This window comes from Syngnathoides biaculeatus, chromosome 22, assembly GCF_019802595.1.
Source record: "Syngnathoides biaculeatus isolate LvHL_M chromosome 22, ASM1980259v1, whole genome shotgun sequence".
NCBI classification, from domain to species: domain Eukaryota; kingdom Metazoa; phylum Chordata; class Actinopteri; order Syngnathiformes; family Syngnathidae; genus Syngnathoides; species Syngnathoides biaculeatus.
In genome coordinates, this window is record NC_084661.1 from 1,238,552 (window position 1) to 1,257,297 (window position 18,746).

The 18,746-nt window shown below is 40.1% G+C and overlaps 1 protein-coding gene and 1 non-coding gene across 2 annotated transcripts in view; both read right to left on the minus strand.

The window, feature by feature from the left end:
• Window positions 1-18,746, minus strand: part of dnah9 (dynein, axonemal, heavy chain 9) — a 226,294-nt gene that overhangs the window by 164,486 nt on the left and 43,062 nt on the right. Inside the window, exons 2-14 of the mRNA XM_061810317.1 lie at window positions 18,523-18,719; window positions 18,289-18,447; window positions 17,509-17,639; window positions 14,175-14,386; window positions 13,040-13,273; window positions 12,765-12,932; window positions 12,054-12,170; window positions 11,827-11,977; window positions 10,521-10,635; window positions 10,161-10,229; window positions 1,430-1,556; window positions 1,174-1,320; window positions 341-449 (exon numbers count right to left, since the gene is read on the minus strand). Of these exons, the coding sequence (XP_061666301.1) occupies window positions 341-449; window positions 1,174-1,320; window positions 1,430-1,556; window positions 10,161-10,229; window positions 10,521-10,635; window positions 11,827-11,977; window positions 12,054-12,170; window positions 12,765-12,932; window positions 13,040-13,273; window positions 14,175-14,386; window positions 17,509-17,639; window positions 18,289-18,447; window positions 18,523-18,719 (1,936 nt within the window). The remainder of the gene's footprint in view (window positions 1-340; window positions 450-1,173; window positions 1,321-1,429; window positions 1,557-10,160; window positions 10,230-10,520; window positions 10,636-11,826; window positions 11,978-12,053; window positions 12,171-12,764; window positions 12,933-13,039; window positions 13,274-14,174; window positions 14,387-17,508; window positions 17,640-18,288; window positions 18,448-18,522; window positions 18,720-18,746) is intronic.
• trnat-ggu (transfer RNA threonine (anticodon GGU)) lies at window positions 9,148-9,220 on the minus strand. The gene has a single exon. It is a non-coding gene; the product is annotated as a tRNA-Thr (tRNA).

Genomic DNA, 18,746 nt, shown 5'->3' on the forward strand with positions numbered 1-18,746 from the left:
TTTTGTTTAACTGATTGTGTTTTTATGAAATGTCCGACAGTTTAAATTGAATCCCATTAAAAATAAAATTAAATGTTTCACCTGGTTTTCTTACAAATTCTGTCCAGGGTAATCAAACCGGAGAAAAACTGCCCCTTTTGGTTTTTGGTTTTGTTTTTTGAAAAACGTTTTTTGGTTTCACAATGGCATTTCTCTGTCTAGAACTTTTTTCCATAATGAGTTTCTTAATCTCTTCCCTGCTATATTTTCTCCTTGTTTAGTGACCACTGTGCTACAGTCTGTTTACTCCATTAGTTGTTGATGTGCGTGCTTGCATGCATATAAGAAAGAGGGTCCACACCTTGACTGTTCCAGCTCAGGCTGTCTTCAGCCTTTCTTAGGTTCGTGTCAATATTCTTGAGCTCCTTCTGGAGTAGTGGCCTTTCCACGGTGAGAACGGACTGAATCACCTAAGATGTGTGGTAGCGGGCAGAAAATACAAATATAGCATCTGATTTCAAATTGTACCACGAATAATAAAATGTAAAAAAAAAGAAAAAAATATGAGGCCTAAAGGGACATTGAGAAAAAAATATATGTATGTATATATATATACAGTTTTTCTGCATGCACAATCTTGGTTTTCTTTTCTTTCATCTGCACATACTTTGTTGAAGCAGTTTCTTTGTTAGATAAATGTTACCGAAATTAGTACATAGACACAATCATACAGAGTACTGCGAAGTAAAGCGTTGACAATCTTAAGAAATAAGTGAATAATGAAAACATGTGGCTCCATGCACCCAACCCCATCAGTGAGAGCTCAGCGTATGCCACTCTAACAGCGACACTTTGCAGGTGTTAGTATCGTACTCATTTGCACAAAAATAGAAACAGACTTGAAATATGTGATGAGCGGAGTGAATGATGTTCATCCTGTATGAGAGAAAGCAGAAGTGAACCTTCCATGTGGATGCCACGAAGCACAGTTTTGTTCATAAACCAATTTGTTTGTGACACAATGTTTCACTAAGCTTAATTGTTTTATTATTTTTTTCCTTGCATCACAAAGCAAAACCCAGACCCTCTCAACTCAGACGAAGACATGCTAACTACTTGTCCACCATCCTGCCTTCCCAATACATTGTGGCAAAAAATGTGTCCCTTCATTCTTTAATCGGAATGTATATCAACCTTGTTGTATAGTCCTGCAGCAAGTTCCAGGTTGTCCACCAACAGCCCCAATTGCCATCTGGTAGTATAAATCTGAACTGCAGTTTCAGGAATCACTTCAGTCTGTCTGGCCTCCAGGTACTTGACTTCCCTCAACACAGATGCAAGCTAGAGAGGAGAGGCATATTTTAAAGACATTACTGTACATAGGGCTACTGTTCTGCCAGATACGGTAGGACGATATGTACATAATAATTTATGAAATAAACACAAAAACCTGTGTGTTGAAGTTGACTGAGATCAACTGAGAGGATATGTTTCTGCAGATTAAGGGGAGACCGAGGTATTGAAGGCAGCTGCTGTCAACAGTCTTTGTCCATGTCTCATATAGGTTAGCACAGTACCTGAAATAACAGATCACAGGCACAAATAAACTGTTATTGTCACAAAGATAATGCACCAGACGGGTTTAATATCGTTTTACAGTCCTACTAAAATATCCACAAAAGTTCAAATGGGGTGGAAAAGAACACGAAATGGAGGTGTTCTATGGGGCAGCGTGAGGTTAAATGGGGATAAACACTGATTTATCTGCAAGATGGTGGGGACAGACAATATGTCAGGACTCTGTATGGCTATATCAATCTGTAAATAGCAACTATTATGATGAGTACTTCAGCGCACACTGTGTGCTCCTTATTGGATTTCTGCCGTGAGCTTCATTTCCTGATAGTGGCACTGCAAACGCTGAGGCAATCCAATGGCTTGCTAATGGTTATAAATCATGCAGCGTATTGTCAGTGGGGAATAATGAGTAAGGATGCCCATCCCAATCATGACTGGAATGTTTATAATGATGGCAGCTACAGTGATGATTATAATGTAACGGGAAATCTTGGCGTTAAATACGATGACTGTAGATCTTCAGTTCTCCGTTGTGAAAAAGAAATTCAATTAAAAAAAAAAAAAGTTTGATTTAAAAAGAGTGGTCCGCAATGGTTTAAAAGTTTTTTTTTTTCCCTAAAGCTAAAATATGTACACATAGAAAGCCCATCTGCAATGAATGTGTTAAATACGATGACTGGAGAGCTTCACTTCAGTTCTCCATAGTGAAAAAGAAATTCAATTAAAAAAAAAGTTTGATTTAAAAAGAATGGTCCGCAACGGTTTAAAAGTTTCTTTTTCCCTAAAGCTAAAATATGTACACATAGAAAGCCCATCTGCAATGAAGTGGGAATGCTGTGTAAAATGTAAATAAAAACCGAATGCAATGAGTTGCAAATCATACACATACGAACGACCACATATGAACATTCAACATCACTGAAATAGCAGTCCTCTTAAAATAAATGAATAAGATATAAATAGACTGGTCTGTCTAAGATTGGCTGGCAACCAGTTCAGGGTGTACCACGCCTCCAGCCCAATGATAGCTGGGATAGGCTCCAGCATTCCCGCGAGCTTTGTGAGGATAAGCGGCTCAGAAAATGGATGGATGGACTGTCTGTCTAAGATATGTTCATTGTGGCTTACACTATAGCCAATGTTACCAATATGGTCAATGTGGCTAAGTTAACAAGAACTGCAATTCCTATATACAGTATACATAGATGTATGGTATTGACATCAGCAGCAATATACATGGTTGAGTATTATGGACAGTGTATTAAATTACAGACATTTATCAACAATGTAGCAGAATTATCAGTCAGGTAATGTATACAGTGCTTCAAGGGCAAAGCAAATAAGGGTGATTAAAGTGTGCTTCATGCATGAGCTTAATTTATGATCTCGAGTGGGTCATGCTGGGTGCCAGGGAGGGCTAATAATAATGGGAGCAAAGCAGAGAGCGAGTTGAGCATCCTGACTGCCTTATGGAAGAAACTGTCTTTGAGCCTGCTGGTTTTGGCTTGAAGGCTCTGCAGTCTCCTCCCTCATGGCAGCAATTTGAAGATGCAGTGGGATGAGTGAGTAGGGTCACCTGCGATCCTGGTGGACTTGCAAGTGAGACGTTTCCACAGGAAGTAGCGCCACTGCTGATCCTTTTTAGTCAGTGCTGTGGTGTTAGTGGACGGGGAGAGGGGTCTTTGGAGATCTGTAGATCCAGGAATTTGGACCTTCTCTCCTGCTCTACTGCAGCACCACTGATGGTGAGTAGGGGATGCTGGTTGTGCCCTCTCCTGAACTCCACTATGATCTCCTTAGTCTTCTCGACGTTCAGGTGGAGATTGTTGTCCCTGCACCACATCACCACATCGCTCATATCTCTCCTGTAGATTGTCTCATCGTTGCTGTTGACGAGACACATCTGCAAACTTGATGAAGAGAGTGGAGTTGGATAATGGTGTGCAGCCATGGGTCAGCAGAGTGAAGAGGAGGGGTGCATCACACATTCTTGGGAGGCTCCTTTGTTCAGAATTATGGTGTTAGAGGTGTTGCTGCTGACCCAAACTGCCTGGGGTCTCCACGTCAGGAAGTCCAACAGCCAGTTGCACATGGAGGTTTTGAAACCCAGCCAGTCTAGTTTGAGTATGAGCTGCTGGGGGGATGATGGTGTTGAATGCTCAACTGAATTCACCAAACAGTCTTCTAATGTGGATATTTGGGCTCTGATCCCTGAGTGAAGGTCAATGGAGATGGCATCATTTGCCGAGCGGTTGGACCAATATGCAAACTGGTAAAGGTCCAGCATGCCGGGGAGGAGCCAGGAAGGATTTGATGCGCTCCATGAGGCAATTCATAATGATGGGAATGAGTCCAACTAGGTGGTAGTCATTATAGCAAGAAGGATATGGCTTCTTTATGACTGGCATGATGGTGGTAGCTTTGAGGCAGGTCACAACCAGGGTTCAGCTCAGTGAGGTGAGGACATCTACGAGACCATCTGCACAGTCTCTAAGGACACAGCCAGCAATGTCGTCTGACCCGAAAGCCTTGCATTAGTCCTTCTGAGTGCTTTCCGCACGCTGTCTTGAGACAGCAACAGCACCTGGTCCTTGTGAGTCAGAGGGATCTTCTTACTGGGGTGGTGTTGTCTGCCTCAAGACGAGCAAAGAAGTCATTAGGCTGATCTGGCAGAGAATAGGAGTTGTCGCAGGTTTGTGGTGGGGCTTTTAATCCATCATGTTCTGGATACCACATCACAGGTTCCAGGTATCCCTGCTGTCGATAAAGCAGTAGGCAGTCCTCCTGGAGTAATGGTTCTTAGCTTCTCTGATGCCACGTGACAGGTTGGCCCAAGCTGTTCTGAGCCTCACTTCATCCCCAGCTCTGAAGGCAGCATTCCGGGATTTCAGGACCCTGTGGACTTCCCCGTCAAACAAGGATTCTGAGTGATCCTGATGGAGATGGTTCTGGAACCATAACGTTGTCCATGCACCTCTTCTTATAGGAAGTGACAGCCTTGGTGAAATTTGTGCGGTTTGTGATGTTGTTGTGGGTGGTGGTTGCCTGTTTTAAAATCCTCTAGTCTGTGGTGGTAAAACAGTCCTTGGGTGTCTCTGATGATCCCTCTGGCCACACCCAGATCTTCTTGGCTGGCTTTGTCATCTTAACCAGCAGTCTGCATGCAGGCATTAGCAAACAATGTCCAGAAGGTTGTCTACTATTTAACATGTCCAAGAAGTTGTGGAAACACGGGGTTGGGGTTGGCATTATTAAAGTCCCCAGCCAGGATGAGAACGGCATCAGGGTGCGATATCTGCTGGTCACTGAAGAGTTGGTGGAGTTAGTACAGTACCTCATTCCTGTTGTTGGTTGAGCTGGGAGGGATGTAAATAGCTGGCAGCAGAAGAGTAGTAAATTCCCTTGGTAGGTAGAAAGGCCGACACTTGGTGATCATCAACTCCAGCAGCGAGAACAGTGTTTACAAATCACTGCTGCGTTGCGGCACTAGGTATCGCTGATGTAAACACAATGTTAAGTCGACAATACAGTTTTCCATCTTGCTCGGATGATGAAGATGCCACAGTTTGTTAACATGATTTGTTTAGCATTTTACTGAGGCCAACATCAAAAATAATTCCATTAGGCAATCATACTAAACAAATCATAGGGTTACAGATTTGATTTAAAATCCCAGCTTTTGTTTTTCAAGTTTTATTACAATGATATAATTTTATTCTAACAGTGTGATCCAAACACATGCTGGGGTATTCCAGTTACTCTCCAAACATTAACATTGAAATAATACCCCCCAAAAAGGATAGTAATATTTCTCGACTCTGTCTGGTATTTTTTGTTTGTATAAACATTGTCTAGAAAAAAATATGTGCATTGAAAGTCTCATGCCCCCTCATCGAACTAGCTTTTAATAAGCCGCAGTACCCATTTGGACAATAGATCACATTTATTGGCCATTTAATTTGAATCTCCAATTTCTGAGTGCAAAATTTGTATTCAAAAGTGAATTCCTAGACCAAAAATTAGAAAGTTCTGAAGCGATGCAATCGATAAATGGGCATTTCATCAAACAATGGAATGTGTCACATTGTAGGGATGTAGCAATTACCGTAAAGACTCAGACATAAGGTAATCTCTGAACAAAACCTGCTAAAATGTTAGTCGAGTCACTGAACCTTGAGAAATCTCAAGCTTTAAATGACAAATGTAGAGGTGAACTGTATTTGAGAGGGGGGAATAAAGGAACAGCAGACGTCCCTTATTATATCTTTCATAATTCAAAGCAGCAATGGTCCCATTCAATGAGAGGATTTATCTTGCAGGTTTTGATGTTAAATGCGGTCTAAAAGGTGATTTCTCACTTGGCATCAGTGAGCGGCGACAGGGCATGTGAGATTATGAGACTCCTGTGAGATCATCTACAGAGCAGTGCCACAGTAATGAGAACATCAATCATGCCGGGAGCTGCATGTCTACATTCCATTCCACGCGGGCTGCTTCATAAACTAACTAAATCATGTATACTTAGCAGATGGGGCTGCTATCTGATACGTTCGAAAGCAGGATTCTGGCCGACTCAAACCTCGTGACACCGAGGGCTATGCAAGCATAATGAGTCTTGTGGAGGGTTAATGGTTTAACTTCCCAAATAAATATAATTTGTATAGAATTACAATGTACATAATATGTGCAATTCAAATAATAGATGAACAACCCTTTACTTCCGTAGATTACATTCTTAACCCATACATACATTCATTAAAATCTTAAATTTTTGTAAGCTTTTGCATAAGACAAAGAGGACGAGCAGTTGATGTGTGCGTGCATGATATGGTAGGATTCTGACATGTCTTCCGGAGCTTTGTTTGGTGGGTGAATAATAAAAATGTTAATAATGTCATCTATTGTACTATTGAAACTTTAGGAAAAAAAACCATCCAAACAGGGAGACAAAAGTCGCTGCATGATGACTGCTCCCTTCCCTGTGCCCACATACCCAAAGTGTGTGGAAGTCATACTCACCCCAGCTTCATTTACGTTCGCGATCAATGTCAGACTAATTTTCTTGAATGGGCCAGGCTTGGGGTAGGATGGCACATTCTAGGTATTTCAAGCTGACACAAAAATGGTAACCAAACATTTCACTTGTCAGGTTGGTTACTGAAGTGGTCCATATTCCATTACACTGTTATTACATTATCAAGCGTTAAATGAAGAGAATAAAGGATATTACATTCTATTTCTGCACCATAAATAGGAATATCAATGAAGCACACATTGAGACAGAGACAGATGATGGTGTTGAGAGACCTGAAGACAAGCTTAGATTGTCAGTGAGAGAGAGAGACAGAGAGAGAGCGATGGAGGACTTGGTAGAAACTGGTTTTCCGAAAGGCGACAGAGAGCACAAAATAAAGAGATGAGCCTGAGAGTGAGCAGGCTGAGAAGGAGATAGAAGAGTGTGAGATACGGACACAGATTATACACATACGATATGTGCAACCACAAGCACAACATCATCGGGTTTGTGGTGATGATTTTTTTTCTGCTTAATGTGCGCGTGTTACGTTTTATTTTAATGATACTAAAGGGTGGGTTTCCAATCTTAAAATGCTGGTACGATTTGAATGTAACCACACTGCATTAGTCTCTCCCCCTTTATGTCTTTGACCAAAGCCGTGCTCCTCACTGACATACATGAGGCCAAATCTAAAACACTGTTACCTGGCTTCCAGGCCTAAGTTTTCCCAAGACAACACTACATTATCACAACTAGGGCCTGTCTAATAGGGATTATTTTTAGGATGATGGCGATTCCAGTATTTGGCAGAGAGAAATCCAATAATCATTAATCAGATGATTATTCTAAAAATATATAATGGCTGAAGGTACTTGACTTTTGTCCCTTAAATATCAATTACGGGCAGAACACTTGACTCTTGAACAATAACAAAGTGCTGGAGCTTATCCCAGCTGTCATCAGGTAGGAGCCAGGGTACACCCTGAACTGGTTTCCAGCCAATTGCAGCCATCTCCTTTAGTATTTGTTTAACTTTACAAAATGCGGGATTTATAATATTTACAAAACATCCAAAAACTGATTAATTTTATCTTTAGTTTTAGGCCATCAATATCAGTAGTATAAGCAGCATATTGTGTGAAGTTTCTGGCTAAACATTATTTATCCATTATGACCTTTTAATATTGAATCACATTTCTTGAACTCCTTTATCCATTGATCCATTTCTGAGCCGATTATCGTCATAAGAGTTATGGGAGTGCTGGAGCCTATCCCAGCTATCTTTGGGCAGGAGGCGGAATACACCCTGAACTGGTTGCCAGCCAATCGCAGGGCACATGGAGACAGACAACAGTTGCACTCACAATCACACCTAAGGGCAATGTCACGTATACTAATAGGAAGAGCACCTGTCCACCTCCAGACCTGCAGGAGGCAGAGAGACCTCAATCACACAACTCTTCAAACTTCCTGTCAGAGGCCAGGGGCGGCCATATTGCTCACAGACAGCATGTGAGCTTGTGTGAAACAAAGAAAGCCTACCAGCAGAAGGAATAAATCACTAACACACAACTGAAGCAACCAAGAAGCAACTAAAAAACTCAAAGGCACCCCTCAGTTTCCGGTCAGATGCAACTGGTAGGGAAAGGACTTGGATGCTAATTGGTTAATTTAATTCATTTCAGGCACAAACTATGTTCTTTGTGTTTGTCTAACTTCTGAATTAATCGAAAGTATTTATGAAGACAAAGTGGATGCTTTTGTTTGGTTTATTCAATCAGTTATGGTGCTTATTTACTTTTTACTTTGTTACTTTTGAATACTTAAATGTATGTCATTTATTTACTTAAAAGTGTGATTAGTAAGGTTAAAGTAATGCTTTGATGACCTATTCATTTAAACTAAAAATAATGCAATTTGTTCAATGTGCTTCTTTGGTCAAAGTTTTCAGACTAATCAACCTCTAATCACCCTCCAACCGCCAATAAACTGTGAAAAGGGGAACATTTGAGTTGTTCATGCGTTTGAAGACCAAGCCCCTATTCAAGTTGGGGCAAAGAACTGAGGGAGTTAAAGACAACTTGACAAGCAATTTGGAGTTTCCAATCAATCCATGTATTGTAGATGCGAGAGGAAATCGTAGTGGCCGGAGAAAACCCACACAGGCATGGGGACAACATGCAAACTCCACACAGGCAGGGCCAGGATTTGAACCCCGGTCCTCAGAACTGTGAGCCCAATGCTCTGACTAGTTTCTCCAACGTGCCGCCCATCTCCTTTATTTATTTATTTATTTTGCCATGAAGTGATGACTTCAAAAGAAACACCAGATACACCTTTCTCAGATAGACTGTTGCCCATCTCCACTTGTAACTGGGAAGCAGAAGAGTTTGCTGTAAAAGCAATATAACACTCAAGAGCTTCTATAGCAAAAAATGTGTGTGTGTGTGTTTTCTTTCGGCTTGTCCCTTTCGGGGTCGCCACAGCGTGTCATCTCAGATGAACGCATATATATGTTTGGCACAATTTTTACGCCGGATGCCCTTCCTGACGCAACCCTTCTCAGGGAGTGGAGGCCCCAGTGGGATACGAACCCACAACCTCTGGTTTACCAAACCAGTGCTCTAACCACTGAGCTACGGGGCCTCCTTCTATAGCAAAAAATGATTCACTGTTATTTGGCACTGTTGTTAACTTGATATCTGGCCAACCATATCATCGGGTATTGTCTCAGGAATGATGCATATTGAATTAGTTACCTAACCCTAACCCTAGTTAGAACTCTATTTAGTGGACAAATCAAACGAAGAAGACATTGACTCAAAAAACAAACAATTTACTGTTTCACAAGAAAGAGATTTCACCATTTCATCAGATAAACTCTGGCTGATTATAATTATTTTGTTAAGGACTAATATCACAGCTTTGCTGATTTGTGGAATAACGCTCATCCTTTTGTTTATTTTTGTTATCATAGATTAGGCACCTGCGTGGGTATTCTCCGGGAACTCCGGTTTTTCCTCCCACATCCCAAAAACATGTAACATTATTTGGACCCTCTAAATTGCCCCAAGGAGCTAACGGCCATGCTACCCTGAGAACGCCCGATCTTTTCAGATCTTGGAAGCTAAGCGGGTTTGGGCCTGCTTAGTACTTGGATGGGAGATCGCTTGGGAATACCAGCTTCTCTCCCCGGCTAAAATGAAGAGGGGTTGCGTCAGGAAGGGCATCCGGCGTAAAACTGTGCCAAACAAATGTGCGTTCATCTAAGATGACACGCTGTGGCGAACCCTAACGGGACAAGCCGAAAGGAAAAGAAGATATTGGAAGGCAGGACAACTGTTTGTCTTAAATAAACAAAGCGCCCACGCTTATGTGACGAAAGTCATTCCCAGGCAAGTTAGCGACCCCTATGGGCAACATATTGGACACTCTGTTCTATACTTTCCTCATCTTAACTGTAACTCAATACCTACACAGTCAATTCAGTTCAATCTGCCTTTGTGTGTTTTTTTTTTTTTTTTTTTTTTTGTACATAGGTGCATGATGACATGTCATGCAATAAAGACGGATAAGATTCTCTAACCTATCAAGAAGTTGCATCAGCTCCTCGTACTTCTGGATGACCCAAACTCCTTGTGCAGACTCCAGGCACCTGGCTCAGAGAATATATTTTTTTTCAAAAGATTAGATTCTAGAAAGGTTTTTAAAGCTCTGTAAGTCAATTTAGGGAACATCGATATTGCAATATAAACAGAGAAGCCAGTATTTGGGAAGCAATTAAGGAATATATGGAGTTTAGATTAGAATAAAAATACACTGTTTTGGATTGAGTCTATGGGAAATTATATATATATTCACCTACATTGGACAAGACAGTTCATAACAATTTCGCTTATAAGATTAGTTAAATCCGTTGTCTGTGAAGACAAGAGAGGAGACTCACGGGTAGGAAAGGTGTCTGAATTTGGAGAAGGGCATCTGAATGCGCTGCTGCAGCTCCTGGGCCCATCTCAGCCCCCCAGCTACTGCAGGCATATTCTTATTCACTGGAGCAGAACCTGTGGTGAAATAGTGTTACTGTTATCCATAAGCTCACCGGAAAGCCAGCTTCTGAGTACAAGTATGCATGCATTGTTAATTAGGGTATTTTTGATTCCATTTTGATGATTTTTCTTAATTTTAATGATTACATCAACAGGACCCTTTATTTCCTCTAAAAAATCAGTGATGAGCATAGATCATCCATCCATTGATTTCCCAAGCCACTTATCATCACAAGGGTCATGGGAGTTCTTGAGCCTATCTCAGCTAACTTTGAGCAAAAGGCGAACTACAGCATGAACATGAGTGGGAACTGAACCGATGCTGCCTGTACCAAAAGTCACGTGACTGTCGCAATACACTTTCAGTGACTAAGGATAGATCATTTTTCTCAAATTAAGCATATTTGTTCTAAACACAATAAACTGCTAACAAAACATGATGAAATGTAACTACATTATAAAAATTGGTTTGCTCCATTATATAAGTACATCATGTGGAAAATCACCATTCCTTACTTATGTTAACCTAATGACAAATGTGCACAATTTAATAATTAACATATGGCATAAAATCCAAAATTATCAAGAAGAATGTTCCTTTGTGTGTTCAAAAGTGTAACTATAAGGCTCAAATTTCTGAAATCTCATACAAACTAGTAGATTGCACCACAAGGTGGCACTTTGAGATCCATCCATCCATTATCTTAGCCGCTTATCCTCACAGGGGTCGCGGGAGTGCTGGAGCCTATCCCAGCTGTCATCTGGCAGGGTGCAGTGTACACCCAAAATGGTTGCAAGCCAATCGCAGGGCACATGGAGACAAACACCCACACTCACAATCACACCTAAGGCCAATTTAGAGTGTCCCATTAATCAATTTGAGGTCATTAATGGAAAAATATGTCAAGTTTGAAACTACTGCAGAGAGACACTCAAATTTGTCAGTTCTAGATGGAGAAGTGATCTTAAAAAAAGATCCATCCATCCATCCACCCATCCATCCCTTTTCTATACATTCGAATTATTGCGGTCACGGGTGAGCAAAAGCCTAGCCCGTCATCCTAGCTGTTATTTTTATGCCAATTTCTTTAGGAGTCTAAACGTACGGAAGGTAGTACAGAAGCGTATTTGCCACTATAAATGTTTTTTGGATAAATGTTTGTATGTTTTTTAACAGTGTGTGTGCATTCTCATCATAAAACTCACCTAGCTCATTTGCAATGTTAATATGTTCATGGTAGAGGAGTTTGCAAGTGTCCAGATCCCTGTCAAACATGCTTACTAAGCGAGGGTATCTGTCCAAAGCATCTTTAGCTACTAACGGACGCTCCAACAATCCCCCAAACATATCCAAAACCTGCAGGCACAGAGACAAGGCTTTCAAGTGGATGTGCATATGATGTCTTTCAAAGACCCAGTTCATGCTCCAATACCTTGAAGGCATGCTCCAGTCCTGAAGCGTCATCAAAAGCCTGACAGAAGATGCCTCCAAGTCGCCGGTCTGTGTCATCCACTATCAATTTGAAGTCCGACATATCTTTCTCAAACTCCTGCAGGGCAGGAAGTACAACTAGGCCCACACCCAAAAACACCACTGAGCAGTGAATTATTACATTGCGCCAACATACAGTACCATATTCCTTTTCACATCTGACTAGCTCAAATCCTTCTGGCAGGAATTGCCTACTGGGTCTAACAAGTAAAGTGAATTGCTTTTCCCGTTGTTACTCAGGAACAACTTGGTTGAGCAACAAAATCATATTTTAGGCCACAATACTATGTTCTGGAGTTACCCGCACCTTGTGTGCAGTGAAGTATTCAGCCCCATAGAGGCCCCGTAGCTCAGTGGTTAGAGCACTGGTTTGGTAAACCTGGGGTTGTGGGTTTGTATCCCACTGGGGCCTCCACACCCTGAGAAGGGTTGTGTCAGGAAGGGCATCCGGCATAAAAATTGTGCCAAACATATATGTGCGTTCATCTGAGATGACACGCTGCGGCGACCCTGAAAGGGACAAGCCGAAAGTAACCTCCTGTGTGTGGTGAAGTATTCAGGGATGAAATTTCTTGCGGGGTTTGTATATCAAAGCTGCACTAAAAAAGAAGTGAAGGACAAGCAAGAACACGATACGCAAAGTACTCCTTACCTTGTTTTTAAGGTCCAAGCAGTCATAAGTCTTCTCTGTTAAGATCTGGAAATGATTAACAAACTCCTGGTGCAGTAATTGGACCTGTTGATTTAGCGCTCCACCTCGAACACCTCCAATCTCCAATTTCTGAAGCTTGAAGAAATCCACTGCTGTCAAAAGGATGTCCTATGTAGTAGATAGAGTGAAGTAAGAAATTGATACAAATTTTATAGTATGACAATAAGCATTGAATAAATTGTCTTTAAGGCATTTTAGTATTGTAAAACACTTACTTCTGTGGACTTGACTCTGTTGATAAAGCTGTCAAGTCCAGAGAAGACCAAAGTGGGGGAAAAATCCCAAGGCTTCACCAAACTCCCATTACACTGGAACTGGCTCAGATTAGTCCGACAGTCCTCGAAGATGATCTTGAAGAGTTCTAAAATATCCAAGCATGTTTTCACCCTCAGAAGACTCTCCATAACCTCTCCTTTGAGAAATTCTTCTGGTTTCAAATATACCAGAGCCTGGTTTGGGGATAGAAAAAAAAAAAAAAACAAGGCAGATGGGTATAACATCCATCCTAGAGAAAACCCACACAGGCACAGGGAGAACATGCAAACTCCACACAGGGAGAGCTGGGATTGAACCCGGGTCCTCAGAACTTTGAGGCCAATGCTTTCCAGCTGCTCCACCGTGCCGCCCTAGGGTATAACAGCACATTAAAAATGTTAAAAACTAATTCATCAAATTTACAAATCATATTGCATGTATTACAGTAATGTTTTTCAAACTTCAAAGCACTCCACACAGCTTTTACATTCTCACCTCATTCACCTACTGATGACGCAGCAATAGCAGGAACAGGGATTCAATATCTTGCCGTTGAACATGGCATGGTCAATGGGGCGAAGGATTCAACCCACAACCTTTCAGTTGGGGACTATCTCTATGTACAATCCAATATTCTCCAAATGACAATCATTATAATAAACATATTGCTACAACATACCTCACCCAAGTGTCAAACAAAAGTGAGTGTTATTTTTGTACAGTAAGATGTACAGTGCTCATGGCATATTTGGGCAACCATGCCTGACGAAAGGCTTTCAAGTGGTTTCTTATTTTTAGGTGAAAAGTAAAAAAGATATTTCTTGAAGGACTAATGTCCAACAAATCGTTGAAATTCCCTTGAAAGTAGTGTTCAAAAGAAATACTAGAAGAAAGTTTTAATGAGGCTTTTATCTTAAGAAACTTTGGGGGGGAAATATGCTCAACTTGTCTTTAATGGACTAATGTAGCACTCAGTTTTCACGGGCCACCCATCTACTGACAGGTGCTTCTTTCAGAAAAAGCCTTTGCAGTGGAAAACAAGCTCTTAAAATGTGTCAATGGAGTACTGTGTGCTAGAAAGAAATTACAGCTGACCTGTTGTATGAGTAGGTTGCAGATCTCTTGCAGTAGAACGATGAGTCGTGCTGGAGTGTTGTAGTGTCCCGAGTTGGTCCACACAAGACAGACAGTGTGCAGCACGGGGCCGATCTGATCTTTGACATTCCAAAATTCTCTATTTTCGATGTCCTGAAAAAGGCGCTGCAGTGGTGTCAAGTAGGTACAGATGTCGTTTGCCTCCTCCAAAGCTGGCAAGTCAAGAGTGGATGAGTCACTTGGGTGAAGTATAGACTTAATACCACGTGTAGATGTAGACAGTAAAAAAGTGTGCTTGTGTGAGATCTATATACACACACACTTAAAAAAGCAAACCTTGACAAAACCTAAGATAATAAGGTAGCTTGATACAAGATATTTTTCACTTTTCTCAATTTTTGCCTGTTGTTGACTTAACTAAGCTTTACAAGTTATGATGAGTTCTGCCAACTTGGATTTACTTGTTTATCAAATTAGGATAATTCTTTAAGCAAACGAATACTTTTTTTCATTACCATGCATTCACTTTAATTTTCCTTCACCAAATGCAGATATTCTTGTTGAATTAAAAAAAAAATAATTCATTCAATGCCATGTATTCCTAAATTCACCAAACCAATATTATTGTTGAATAATCACACAATTCTTACTCCAGAATCAAAATGTACCAGTATGAATAAAATAATTTGATGTAATTGTTCAAGTAGATTTTGAATAAAACATTACAACTAAATGTTATCTGAAATCCTATTTCGTTTTACAGCGCTTCAAAAACACTTTTTTTTTGTTGGGGGGGGGGGGGCTTTGAGGGCCACACCACAGAGTTTCAAATTGGAGTTCAGACCCAATAAAGAAAAAGTATTAGTATGTGTGGCAGGAATGTCCAGCTACATTTAGTAAATAATGCACAGAACCTGGGCTAAACTTGTACATAGAATAATGCCACAAATGATTGGCTGTGTACCAAGACACTGAAGCTTTACAAGGGAATAACGATGATGAACTACAGCAGTTAAAAGTTTTTTGCAATTTCACTATCAATGAACAATGAACTAATAGTTAAAACATCAGTTCTATGCTTCATCTGAAGTGAGGATCACACTTTTAAAGTGCTGTATGAAAAAAATCTCACCATATATTGTAAATGACAGTCCTCTGAATCAAACTCCAATTTGTAATTATAATTTATCCACTTAATGTTTTGGTAAAAATCCCATTTTTACGGTTCCCTCCTCTTTCCCTTCTTTCTTCTCTTAATTCTTTCCCCTTCTTGTTACTTCCATCCCTTTTCTCACTCCCACCTTCCTCTATTCCTTCCTTCCTTCCTTCCTTCCATGAAAATAAAATCACTTGTACTTTTACCAGTTGAAACAAGTTCTTATTTTTGCGCATACATTAGTTTTTCTTGAACAATGATGAATTTTAACAGTTAAAACACACAGTTTTACAACTCTGGAAACACTGGCAAATGATTATATCAGAAGCAAAGAAGTTTTAACCAATTATTTTTATTCTTTTTTACAACTCAATACAATGCACTTGAACACAGCTAAAAACAAGTTAGTCATGTCTGACTTCCCCATTAACAGTCACAGCAATAACTTTGTTTTCAAGGACCATATGGGCTCTGAGCATTGAGCCCCACATATCTAAAAAAAGATGGTCTGAATTGCTTCAAAGGTATACTTCATCTGTTTTGGATAATCAATTTTGAGGGCATACAGAAGGCCAAAGAGGTATTGTATGCCAAGGCCGCACAGAGGTCTGGCCTTCAAACACAACTGCCTGGTCTCATCTCTGATTTTACATTGTCATCATGTCGGATGGTGAGGATGGCAACAGATGCACCGTTCAGCACTGGTTCCAAAATAACTGTCCTGAAGAAGTAACAGTGCATTATTGAGGGCTAAGAAAAACTAAAGACAAAATACATTTCTACTTATTTGAACTTCAACCTCCATACCATGTCAGTTATTTAACTCATGAGGTTCTAAAAAGAAAATACAGCTTTTTCTTTCATTAATGACACAGTAGTTTTTACCCAGAAATCTTCTGATGAGTTTTGTACAAAAGCATCTTCTCCTACTTAACACCCACCGACAATGCCCAGCTGCTTCTCAGCAGAAAAAAGGACCAAGAGTTACAGAGAATTGCAATTTTCACCAGTGAGGAAGTGTACAATATATTTCAATTTTGGATTAACTCAAAACATCAGCAACATCTTTTAAAACATTTAATTTAAATTAGTTTTACTTTCATGACCTTTTTTGTACTTACCAACCACTGCGGGAAAATCTTTCTTGCATCTTCTTACAGGAAGATGGGCAGGCCTCTCATTGTTGCTGTTTGTTGCTGGGAGAAAATGTTGGATGTCTAAAGAGTATTCAGCGTAAAAAAAACATTTCAATTAGTGGTAGTAGTACTAACGTAGTGTATTTTATACATAATGCAAAATCAGAGATACATTTGAACTTGTCATGGCACTTCTGGGTTATATAAGGTTCAAACGAGAGATGACTTGCATGTCCAATTAATTGGAAATGTGAACAAACGGACAGTACTGTGTTTGATGGCCAATGTTCAGATCATATCTCCACACAAGAATAACAATGCCAATACAAAAACACGTAATGCGCTATTAAGATTTACTAGGGGAGACGTGATGAATAAGTTCCTGCCATTTAGTGATGAAGGACTGTATCTGAATTTTGGACATGATTAACATTAAACAGTATCAAACATTACTTTATGTGGGGGTCGGAAGAGCTGGACCGAAGTTTTGGAAATGAAACCTTTAGATAGAAGAACTGTAGGTGAAGGACTGGAAGTGTGTTAACTCACCTGCCAGCCCAAAACGGTTGTCGGCGCCCTCTTTTGTCCAGAAAAAGTTCAAACTGTACAGACAAACTGCAGACCAGGCGAAAATCCTTAACGATCAAAACAATTCTTCACTTCCCATCCAACTCTGCACGTTTGTCCGTGTTTTCTTGGGGGTTTCAGCAAAGAAATTGTCATCTCAGGTTCAGCAGCAGGTGAGTTCATCAGTCAAGTTCAAACTGGTACAGACCAAATTTGTGCAGGTGCACTTTATTAATGGTTGCAGACTTCCCACTGGGTCATGACCTCACTCAAAAAATGTATATAATCAAAAGTCAAAAATATTTGCTGTGCTATTTAGAAAATATTGGAACAACAATAGGATAATTTATTGGGAAGACAAATTTTTGTAGTTTGTAAATGGAAAGCTTGTTTTCTAATACAGTTTAGCTTGAAAAATTATAAAGCCAAACTCCTTCTTTTTCACGTCAACTCTATTGTCACGATCTGTAATTACCTGTAAGGACTTTCTGTCGAATGTTTTGAAAAGCGGGTGAATAACTGCTCTCAACAGCATCAAGCAGCATTTGCATTTTGTTCCCTTCGTGTGATGTTAACTGGGAGTAAATGCATTCCAAATCAGCATATCTTAAAAGAGACAGTAGAGAGAAAACACAAAGGGTCACATTTGTCTACCTTTAACTGGATCTGGAAGTTTAATTTATATGTCCAAAGATTTTTGTATGAAATTATTTGTAAATGTAATATTTTTTTTATTTACCGATTCAAATGCCTATTTTTATTAAGTAACTCATCACAGAAGCAAAATAGATACTCATCTTTCTTAAATCTGATCTTTCATTAAACATAGGATGTTAATGTAGAACAGTATTTGCACATAAATGGAACAATTTCTAATACAATACTAATAATTTAAAAGTGGTCTGAATGTTATTGTTTCTTAATCAAACAAATGTAACTCTAAAAGTGTACAAGTGAAAATAAACATTGAACTACAGGTTAATATGTTTGTGAGCCTGCATGGAAAACAATTATTTGTAAATAATGTGATTGCCATTTCAACTACTAATATTTCCACCAAGATGTTATTGCACATGTAATATTAAATATCTATCTTGGAATTGACATCATACTATATTGTCTCATTTTTTTCCACAGCAATAAGAATAATTATGTATTTAACCTATTTGCAAACATGATAAAGCTAAAAATTGTAATGTCTTTATTAAGAGATTGCCAGTGGATGTGTCGTATCCGCAGAAACACATTTGCTGACCTATTCTTCCAGAAGAGAAGCTCTGTGTGGGGTGTGGGGGGTTTGCCTTCAAGCAGAGTCTCTGCTGAGTCTTTTATCAGCACTGCACGGATCTGGTGGCTCCACTCAATCACTGTTGACTCCAAGGAGTGGATGATACTTTTATCTATTGTTTCTCCCCTGAGGAATTTAGTTTGAATGTAAATGTGGTGTGGAAAGGATGCAATATCATATAGTCCAGTCTGGTTTGGTTACCTGTTGTCTGTCTCCAAGGCAACTTGCTCCATGTTCTCAAAACCAACAGGAAGGGGCAGCAGTGTCTTGCCCTGGACTTGGCCCAACATGACAAACACATTGCTCTTAAGGGAGTGGATGAGGTGCTTCACATCTTGGGCTACCACCTGAGGCCATTCAGTGTTGTTCTTACTGTTGGACAGCAGTGGGGCCACAACCTACATGGAAGCGACAAACATGGGCAC